Source organism: Culex quinquefasciatus, chromosome 1, assembly GCF_015732765.1.
Source record: "Culex quinquefasciatus strain JHB chromosome 1, VPISU_Cqui_1.0_pri_paternal, whole genome shotgun sequence".
Classification (NCBI taxonomy): domain Eukaryota; kingdom Metazoa; phylum Arthropoda; class Insecta; order Diptera; family Culicidae; genus Culex; species Culex quinquefasciatus.
In genome coordinates, this window is record NC_051861.1 from 43395064 (window position 1) to 43406539 (window position 11476).

Below are 11476 nucleotides of genomic sequence, written 5' to 3' on the forward strand. Positions count from 1 at the left end.
AGTTTACACGGTTATTATGCTGGCATACCAAGAATTTGGAGCAATTTGAACTCCGACAAAAACAGTACACACTCAAGAAAAAAGATTATTCATTTTGGCGCTTCACATGCATTGCTCCCAAACTAAAAAAAAATCATCTTTCAATGCATTTTTTTTTTTTGTAGAGCCTTAATACCACTGCGACCAATTATAGGAATATAATTCAATGCATGCTGCGGGGTGAAGCGACAAAAAGCAAAAACCAAAAAATCTTTTGAGTCTTTTCTGAGTTTTGAGTGAACATTCAGTTTTATGCTAAAGCTGGTTGGTATCAGCAATCATTGATAGTCATTTTATTTAACTCTTTTTTTGTTTTTAATAATTTTATCTAAATTCATTCAAAGTTTTATTTTTCCAGACAGATGAAGGGGGAAAGAAAAAAATGCTGCTGTCAACTGGGGCGAATCGAGGCAAACTTCTGAATAGGGACAAATCCACATTAACCCATTTACACAAAATTTCATATTACAGAAAATTTACCAAATCCACTAAAAAGATGATTTTCAATCACTCGAGTGATCTTTAAAGTTTCATGAAGATATTTCGCTGCTAAACTGAGACGATTTAAGTTCACAATTTCGCCATGCGTAAAGTGAACTGCCAAACTTTGTGAAAGTTTTCTCTAAACACCGAATTGATTCACGGGTGCCACGATATCTCGAGATGGGATGGACCAAATTGGCTGAAATTTGGAATGAAGAATCCCAAGATACATCCCGTGTGCATGACGAAGCCTGTTTTTTAAAATTTTGCTTGTTAAAAAAATACAAACATCAAAAACAGAATTTTTTAAATGAAAAACATAAAAATATTTTTAACTTTTTAAAAATTAAGTTTTTGAAAGTCATGCACACGGGATTAGTTAACGAGTCTTCACCAAAATTTTGAGCCGATTTGGTCAAAGCAGTGTTGAGATATCGTGGCATCCATTTTTTTGAAACTGCTAACTTCAATTAGCAGAATCTCGGCAAAGATACAACAAAATTTCTTCAAATTTGTTTTGTTAAATGAAATTGATTATTTTAATACCCTGAAAGTTTAAATATGTGCTCATTTCAACCTCTGACATTTTTGACGATCTACATGCAAATAACCTTAAACATAATTTATAACTAACATTGTACATTATTCAAAATGTAATATGATTGTATAACTGGAAAAACAAATCTTAAACATTATTTATAACTTTTATTTCAGACCAATATTTACTTGATTCTTCTTCAAAGGGATACCAAACCGAAGTGCGCATCACTTCCGTTGCACCGAACAAAAATGTAGTGGTATTTCATTAGCGTGTACATCAGCCTGTGGCGCAACAGCTTTGACAGGTTGCGCTCGTATTTTGATTTTTGTCTGCTTATGAAATTACATGGAACAGTCCCTCGAAATCTATCTCTAACCTTTCCTGTTTAAATTTTACACCCGTTTGAAAAATCATGTTCGAAAAATTGCACCATTCTCAACTCCGACAGCATCAAGCCAGTCTGTTGCTGCTCAAGGTCATTGAGACTCAAATGTCAAAACATAGATTTTAATCAAAACAACACATTTGGCGTGAGGCACTGCTAAATTTTAAAAACTAAATTCTTACCCGGTCGATCAATTTCGCAGGATACGCTGCAGGTACCCTGACAGTCATGTCACGAGCATCCGAATTGGCAGAAAAGCAGATCAGAAGAACAATAGTACATCTTGCTGTAGCTCTAGCGCAGGCTGTGTCTGGTGCAGATTTTTTCGGTGAGTTTGATGGACAATCCGCTTTGGAATTACGCATCTAATTCTCTCTTCTTGCCATCCTCCAGAACCAGTATCTCACCACTTGATCAAGGTGAAGTCCAGCCAAAGTAGGAGCAGCAGCAGATGCCAGTCCGGCCAACATGACGGGCGAGTCCATAAAGAAGGTGGCGACTCCCCCGCAAGGAAGTGAAGAATACAAAAATTGAGCAGGTCTAGCGGGTAAACTCTCGCTTTGAATAAGCAAACCTTTCTTCAATTGGCCCGGTACAACCGGCGATCGTCGGGCATGAGGTGGAACTGGTGGCTACTTTGGCATTGGAAACGGACTTTATCACAGCGTGCGCGTACTGTGCAAGGTGATGAGGACAAGTCAACGCTTAGGTGATCGGTGGAAACGATGTGACGAGCCTGACGATCCTTGTGCAGACCCGCTTCACGGTGGAGGTGGCCGGCGGTGATGATAGGAATAGCTGCAACTGCCACTGCAGCATTACCATATCGAGAGCGTTGACCTCTGACATCGTGTCGGCTGATGACAGCATTCAACTAAAACATAATTTAGTAAGTTTGGCATGTTTTACTTTGAAAACTATATTTTTTCAGCAAGGTCCGGTGGTGTGGTGGTAATTGTAGTCGCCATTCAACCCAGTTGTTCCACGCTTAACTTTGGGTTTGGGAAAAGTATAAACTTGACTGTTGGACTCTTAATGAAGCATTTCCATTCAAGCAGTTTTTGCTTTTTTCTACAATGTATTTCTTATGGCGCGAACTGTCAAAAACTGCTCGACTGCGGGTGCTTCATTCAAAGTTCTCCAGTTCGAATCCCGGGGTGGATGGAAGCAAGTCTTCGCACATAAGGCTTTGAGTATTAATCATGCAATAGAGGAAGTCAAGCCAAGGGTTAGAGCGAACAATTCAATTTCCAAAAGAAAAAAATAAGTTTTGCTTTCGTTTCTTCGATAATATAAGTGCGATTTAATTTTCTAAAGCTCTGTTGGATTTGGGGTTCGATGTTGTTTTCAAACTATTTTGTTTTTTAAACTGCCATTGAATGCTTTCATTGAAACGATTTTCGTTCATAATCAAATCGGAAAACATTTCATTTGAAGTAGCATTTGAGTACAGCATGAAAAACAAAAAGCATGAAAATTACATCGGATTTCAAATTCAACGGAGCAAAAAAATTTTTTGGTTTTGGTAAATTTACGTAGATTTCATCGGAAATTTACATGTTTTCATGGCGTTTTTGTTCCGCACGATCACATCGGATGGCATTTAAATTTACAATGAAGTTGATGTAAATTCGCATCATTAATGACGTGCACTTTTGGTACATCATAAATGATGTAAATTTACCCGATTTTTTTTTCTGTGTGTCATTTTATGGGAAATTTAATGTACTTTTCGAATCTAATAAGTTTCTTTTTGCGTTTCTCTTTGTTTCGTCGTCCGTGTCTGTCGCGGGTGACCATGAATGGCCATGATCGATGACAACCAACTTTTTCAAAACTTTTTTTCGTAAAATTGCGATAACTCGTGATGTTTATAAGCAAACCCCTTATGTCTGTATATCAAAATTTTTGTAATTGTCTGCTCTACAATTTTGTACAACATTGTTACACTCTAAAAAATAACCCTGCAAAGTTAGAAAAAACACGAAATTTTAAAATGAAAACTTTTGTTCTAAATGAAAAAATGACCCTTCTGGGACAATGTAGATTCGAAAAGTACATAAATTTTTACAGTCGAGTAACGGAAAATGGGAGAATTTTTAAAACTTTTTTAGTGTTTTTTTCGATGAAAAATACGTTTATTCGGAATTCTGAGTACGCCATCAAATCGGGCGTCGAATTTTACATAAAAGTCCCTTTGACACCAAATTTCTATCTCATCACCGTTTCAGGCTGCAAATTATTGAAAAACACCTCTTTATTCACATGTTCAAAAATGGAAGGGGTCGTACCGCCCCTCCGTCACGAGATATCAAAAAACGGACCTCGGATTCGTGATCAGGGACAAAAGTTACCCCTTAGGACAAAGTTTCACGCAAATCGAAGAGGGGTCGGGGCAACTGCTGTGTGAGTTGGCGGAGAATTACCCATAACCGTTAAATTTTAAATATGCAAAAATATCGTTTAATTTCAACCACTTTTACACTATGAAAATTATTTTAATCTAATTAATTTATAAGGACATTTAACCATTTAACTAAAATCATTCCATAAATGGAACCATGAAAAATCTTATGAAGTTTACCCAAAGAATCCAACCATATTTCAAAAACTAGCTTCAATTTTTGTAAAACTGTGAGTTTGGTTTCATGAAACTGTGTTTCAAGTTAAAAAGCGCTTGAAATTAGATTTTTTAGGCATATTTGCCATAAAAAACATTATTTCTACATGATTTTTTTTTTTCGTTTCAACGTTATGGTCACTGAGACAAATTTAAAGACAATTTTATTTTTGTGGGGCATAAATTTTCACTGTCCAAACACTTTGATTAAAAAAATACTTTTTAACAAAAAATACTAATAATTTTTTTTTGATTTGGTACGATTTGAAAGACAGTATAAAAAAAAGAAAACTTATAATATTTTCTCAAGTTTCACGATTTTTTTACAACCATTCAAGGCATTCATTGATTCTCACACTGATTTTGGACATTAAAGATGCCGTTCTATACAATTCTGTTGCAAAATATTAATCAGAAACAGGATCAGAATAATATTCATCATATTTCAAATTTCCCGGGATTTCCCGGGAAATTTGTTGAAAATTTCCCGTTTCCCGGGAATTTTGTAACCCCAGGAAAATGGACGCTCTAGTGCTGATTGGTTACTTGGGAAGTCCAAACATTGCTGCAAATCAGTTGTAAAAACGCTTTTGGTGCACATGTCAAAACATTTTAGTTTTAACAAGCAACTGTAAATGCGCTGTTAGTGCTGAATAGTGACTTGATTTAGTGCTGATTGGTTACTTGGGTAACGTTGAAAAATGTTTGTTGTAGAAAAATCGAAAAACTATGAGAAAAACTGCGATTGGCCAAAACGTTAATACCAAAGGCTTCTAGTCTATGAAATTCCCTAACTTTTGACCTATAGGAGTATGGGTGATGGAGGCTTTTGCAAAAAGATATTAAGGTTTTACAAAAATCAATTTTAAACAGTAATTGACAAAAGTTATGCGAAAAAGTCAAACCGATCCTGGATGTCTATGGCACAATTTGAAGTGCTTCAAAAGACCTTTCGAATGCAATTAAGATAGTGAGAATTGATGAAGTTTTAAGGAAATGCGAGCAATTTTAAGATTATTTAGGATTTTTGGACCTCGGACTTCGAAGCCCGTTTTACCCATATTTGACACATATTTGGCATGAGTTCATCTCATGTATAGACAAACAAACGCTGAAAGTTTCATCCAAATCGGAGCACTTCGGTACGACCTCTAGAACAAACCAGCAAAATTTACAAATACTGTCTCTTAACAATGAAACTCTGAACCACCTTGATAAATATTATTTATGCGCATTTGTGATTCCTCTCATTCCATCATTCCCTTGTAAATTTCACGGCATTTCACGGATTGGGCAGCTTTTACCAAATCCCAATAATCACATAGTCCAAAAAATGCATTAAGAAAGCATTAAAAGCTCATTGTTTTGCCACTCGGATTTAATGGACTTCTGCGGGTGCTTGAATTCAGACGTAAAGATGTGAACTTGCAATGCTTGTGATTCGAGCTTTTTTGATGTACGCAACATTTCATAAATCTACACCACCGAAGCGCACTCTAGCGGTGGGATGACGAAACGCGTTGAAACATTTCTGTACACCGAAGGGCTTTTGTTAATTTGATTTGGTTAACCGCGGTGGATTTTCTTGAAATAATTCGAACTGTCAAAAATCCACCAAAACATCTACCACATTGATCACACAAAAAACTGTGGTAGAAAAGTATCCACCGGTAGATCCTTTGGTGGATTTTTGACAGTTCGAATTATTTCAAGAAAATCCACCGCGGTTAACCAAATCAGATTAACAAAAGCCCTCGAGCTTTGGAAACTTTTCAAAGTGTGCTTTGTCATCCCACCGCAAGGAGCACACAGAAAAAACGAATCAAGCAACCACAACAAAGCAACCAACGATTTTTATGCTGTGAAGAAGCCTCTCCCGTTTGCTCTCGAAAATTCTTGAAATTTGTGTGAAAAACTAATTAAAGTGAAATAAAAAGTGCTTTCCCGTTGACGGCAGCGATGTATTTTGCGAAAGTTATTAAAGTTTAGTGCGTGAAGCGGGTATTTTTGCGTGAATTTGCGATTTTACGGTGAGGTAAGTTTTTTTCTGTTTGACATTTAAAATGTAAGGTTATGTTTGCTGCTGGAGGAACATAAAAATGGCGCCCCTTTTTTTGAAAGTTGACTGGAAGTGATGACGTCGTTGCGCGGCGAGTTGTTTACTTTTGCTCATCACTTAAAGAAATTTTAATTCCGCAGCTTGAAAATGGCTAAAAAGTCTAAGAAAAAAGCGCCTGCCAAGGCGAAACCGGTGAAGGCACCGGCGAAGCCGGTTCCAGTGGAGGTGGCCCCACCGCGAGTCAGCTTCCGGCCAGCAAAGCCAACGACCCGTAAAAGTTCCGTGATTATGCTGTCCAGCGCGGAAAACAGTTTGTGCAGCGAACCGTCGCTAATCCTGAACGAACCCTCGATCAGCATCATCGACCTGGCGCGGCCCTCCACCCGAATGAGCATGGAGATGGACATGACCGGTGAGGCGGTTTGAGCTATTTTTGTGTTGTGCAATCTCTCTAATGTCTCGTAATTTCGTTTTAGATCTTTCCGATCCCCGGTTCAGCACGCGCTCCCCGGCCGGAGACGACACGGATTTGAGCTTGACGAATATTGTTCAAACGCCGGGAGTTTACCGGGAGCGGCCCAAGTCTTCGTGGGTGATGCGCAGAACCCGGAGTAAATCTATGGTAGCGGCGCCAACGGTGCTGGAGGATGTTCCCGAGGAGGTTGAGGAAAGATTGAGTCGGAATCGTGCCACACAATCCGGGGAATTTTCGAAGGTTACGAGACGTGCTCGCAGTGTTCGCCCTCCGGCTAGATATTTGGAGAGCATCGACGAGAATGCCGTTACGAAGAGAGCTAAAAATTCTAGGATGAAGACGGTTGTGGAGCAAGCGGTTGAATCGAGTCTACCGATGGTCACGCCGGCAAAGGTGACGACCAGAAGGCGAAATGTTGCAAAGGAAAAGGTTCCGGAAGAGGTCCCAATCGAGCCGGAGGTCACGCAAAGTTCATCTGTTTCTACGAGAAGGCGAAACAAGCCGGTTCAACCGGATGAAAACCATAACCATTCGGAGAAGGAACCGGAACAAGCTGCCACATCAGTTTTCCAGACGACATCCGAGGAGGAGTCTAACAAATCTCTTGAAACCGTTTCAATGGTTTCGGTTCGGCGACGTCGTGCAATCGAGCGTCCCCCGTCGCCGGAGTATCCTCCGGAAGAACCTGTGTTCACACAAGAACCAGAGCCAGTTGAGAGACTTCCTTCGCCGGAGTATCCTCCGGAAGAACCGGCATTCACACAAGAACCAGAACCTGTACCAGTAGTTCGTTCCAGAGGACGTCAACGTCGTGCAGTTGAGAGAATTTCTTCGCCGGAGCCCAATCCTGTTGTTGCGCCTCGTCCCCGTACAAGATCTGCATCTCGAGAACGTCAACCAATCCTTCTGCAAGCCCCAGAAAGTGCCAGCCGGCCCAAACGAGCCACCAAAAAAGTCTCCAAATGTCCCTGCTGCGTCAACGGACAAACTCACCAAGAATCGACGTCGCCAGCACCGACAACGAAAGCACGCGGACGTTCCCGGACGCGTTCCGAACAACCCCCTGCCGCGCAAGAGAAGCCCGCGCCCAAAATTCGCGCCGCCCGAAGCAAGTCCGTCATGCGAGAACCGGCTCCCAAAACTCCCCCAGCGCGAAGCAAATCGGTCTCGCGTGAATCGTTAAGCCATGTTCCGGTCTATCGGCAACAACTCGATGCTCCGGTCGAGCCTGCAGCGGTTACCGCCGCGAAGAAGCAATCCGCCGACCAGGACGTGTACGCGTTTGATTCGCCCGGACTGCTTGGAGTTGATTCGGGATCGGACACTGGAAAGAGGAAGCGAAAGGGAGCGGGAAGTTCCACGACTAAGAAGAAGCCGCGGCTGGGGAGTTCAATTTCTTCCCGGGGGAAGCGGGTTACGCCGGCGAAGAAGACGGCCATTTTCGGCACCGATATGCACCGGATTGGGCGCGTGGTGCAGAAGATCGGGGGAGGTCCGGTGAAGCAGCCGACGGAGCCCATGGTGAGTAGTCTTATTCTAAGAGTCTGGTTCAAACCTCTCATCTTTGTAAACTTATTTTAGCAAACCGTCAATCTCGACCCGCTGCCACCAGTTTCCCACTCCCGGCCGGCTTCCCCAGTAGTCTCGAACTACGACCCGGTCGATGCCCGCGACGATAATGACCAAATCGAGCAACCCGTCATCATTCCGCCCTCACCGCCGCGTCCGCAAGTCCCGCCGAGCAAAGTGAATCCCTTCATCGAGCGTGTCCTGCAGCAGCGTCCGCTCGATCCGGCGGCCAGCCCAGACCGTTCGCAGCCGCCGAACGTGACGCTCGGATTCTCCCCCCTGGGGGCGTCCTCGCCGTGGCGAGTTCAAAACGAGAACGTCCTGCCGCGAACGTTCTACTTTTCCCGCTCGAAGGATCTGCTGCCGTCGTACGAGAGCGACGTCGTCGTGCGGGACGAAAATGTGCGCCCGAAGACGCCGGTTGCGGAGCCGCAGGTTTCGCCGGTCAAGCCCGCGGCGGTCGCTCCGATAACCGGAGCCAAGGCCGATGCCATGTTCCGCGGGATTCAACAGTCGTACGAGCAGCTCAAAGTGACCAGTGAAATGAGCAACAAGCTGATAACGGCCATGCGCAAGTACAAGACGACGGTGCATAACCAGTCGGTGGCGTCCATTTCGGCGAGTGGCGAGTTGCCAGAAGACGAGCGACTCATTGCCAAGTTCCACGAGTACGAAGCGAACATGAAGAAGACCTACCAGAAGTTGAAGCAGTGGTACGAGCGATCCCAGCAGCAGCTGACGCACTCCATCAAGACGATCGAGCAGGTTTCGGCGGTCCCGAAAACGCTGGCCCAGCGACAGGTTCTCGACAACTTCCGGCGCGACTCGAAGGTGTTTCTCACCATGATCAACGAGCTCGAATCCGCTATGAACGACTCCAACGTGGAGAACGTATCACCGAGGAAGGTGGCACCGTCCGACAAACCCGCCTTTAAAGACGTCGTTATTCTGACGGAACGAAACTTGGCCAACCGCAATCGAAGTCCGCTGAAAACGTTGGAAATCGCCAACATCCCAGCGAGGTTCTCACCGATCAAGTCCCCCCTCGTACGAAGTTCGTTCTCGGCGTTCGCGGCCAGCAAGAATTTAAACAAACCTGCCGTCGCAGCACCAGCAAGTGCAATCGAAATCGCCGACACCTTCGCAGAACCGTCGATCGCTCCCACTGAAGAGCAACATCCCAAGAAGGACTTGTTCGGATTCGAAACGGACGACGCCGAAGAGGCAAGTGACCCGGCCCCTTCAGCGGCCACCCCCATCAAAATCACCAAGAAAACGCTCAAAGAACGACTCGAAAGCGTTCGCAAAATGCTACCCCCGAGACCGCCCAGTCGCGGAGCGTTTTCAACTGCGTCGCTGACTCGCCGGGAACCCCGCATGCCCAAGGTCATCGAAGGACCCTCCAACAGCAAACCTCGCTCGGTTCAGAGCGTGTTTGCGTCGTCCACACCGGTCGCGAAGCAGAAACGAACCCAAACCACTCGACGCGGTCAGCTGACGGAGCAGGACGCGGACCTTTCGGCGATCGCCGATGAGCCGGCAGAGCAACCCGTCGCACCAAGCCCACCCGTGGCCCTTTTTGACGACGTGGCGTCCACGACGCTCAGTGCGGTGGTAAGTTACCTTAACGTTCTTCATCAAACAACACTTCTAACCCGCTGCTCCTCTTTTTCTCAGAACCGCACCTACAGTCGCATTCCCCGCCGGAACCACAAACGCAAGCGCAACGTATACCTGGCCGACTTGGGGCTCAGTGACGACGACGAGGACGAGGAGGAGAACGAGGCGGAACAGCGGCACCACAATGTAGACGAATCGGAACCGGAAGGGGACGGCGGGGCAGCAGGCAAGCAGGCGAAAAAGAAGCGACGCGTTGCGGCGAGCAAGAAGAAGAAGAATGGGGTTGAAGAGGTAAATTAGCTTGCATTTACAAGTAAACAATGTTTAAAAATGAGTTTTTCTTTTCTTTCAGACCAACGAATTCAAACAGTTTGTGAATGAGTTCAACAGCATGTGTGAAGAAGTAGATCGATACAAGCTGGTTATTGAGAAGCCCGCCGGTGGAGCTAGGCAGCGCGTGTAAAGTGGAATTTGCCCTTTTTTAGCCCTTTCTATTATACTAAGAAAGGGAACCTAAGAGCAAGTGTAAAGACAAACAGAGAGAGAGAGAGAGAGCAAGCAGTTTTTGATCCATTTATATTTTCTACAGCTAAACGTTTAGTCAAGTTAGTGTTATGTGCTAACTCCCAGCTATACACGACACGCAGTAGTAGGAGATTATTTTGTAAGTGTTTTATCCTAGAAGGAGTTTTTTTTAGACATGTTTTATTTTAATGCTAATTTTTAATCTGCATTATACGTCTCTTGAGTGAACTTTTTTTCCATAATAACTATGAGTAAGCATCTGTACTATTTGCAATCGGAACTGTGTTGGTTTTATTTTGTGAAAGAAAGTCCAAAGCTGAACGTGTCTGAATCCTGCAATTGATGCCAGTCAAAACGGATCGTGATAAACAGATAAATTCACAAATAAATCGCGTAAGTTTTACATTTAAAAAAACACAACGGATCGGGCTTCATAGCGCGAGCCGGAACGTTCCTGGATAAAAGGAATCAAAGTAGAAAGACGTGCAGCCCGAAGATGATCAACGGATGCTTCAACATGTTTTGGATGTGCGACGAGTGTTCGAAGCGGATGAAGGCTGCTCGCTTCCGCACCATAATGGAGAAGGGTGGCGATACAGTCGACAACATGCAGAATGAACAAGACCGCAAAAACTCCTTAGCTGCGGGACCTGATCACCGTGATTGGGAAGAAACAGCTGCTGCTATCCAAGCGCGTTCAACATCAACATCAACAGCCAATAAATCAGGTACGCTAAAACCTAAGTATTCCGAAATGTACCCGTGATTCCGATCCTGTTCCGTTGAAGCCTTTGGTGTTTGGGACGAATGCAAGTATCATTTGCGAGATACAAAGGGGTTTACGACGTGCTGTTGATAAAACGTCAATAACAACACATCATGCCTTAACGCAAATTGGAATGTTATGATGGTGTAGGACCCACGATTTAGTGCCAAGCAACCAGGCAACGATCGGGCCATTCTATAACAGCTGTAGATGTGGTGTTTGACCCTGAGGAAAACAACTTAATGAATATATTGACGTTAACGCTCCTGACAACGTGGCCGTATCACAGGCATTTTGGATAGCCTGCGCTCCTTCGTTAGAGATCAGTAAATTTCTGGATCATGGAAAAAATAACTCCGTCACACGATGCCACCACCTTTGACTACTTTGTCAA

General features: G+C 43.9%; 1 protein-coding gene across 1 annotated transcript; it reads left to right on the top strand.

Annotated features, from left to right (window-relative positions):
• Positions 1–5897: 5897 nt before the first annotated feature.
• On the top strand, positions 5898–10596 carry LOC6033725 (titin). The gene is made up of 6 exons (XM_001844093.2): positions 5898–6103; positions 6268–6539; positions 6604–8123; positions 8184–9785; positions 9849–10082; positions 10144–10596. Exons 2-6 carry the CDS (start codon positions 6275–6277, stop codon positions 10252–10254), a joined length of 3732 nt encoding a protein of 1243 aa, XP_001844145.2. The 5' UTR covers positions 5898–6103; positions 6268–6274; the 3' UTR covers positions 10255–10596.
• The last annotated feature ends 880 nt before the right edge of the window (positions 10597–11476 follow it).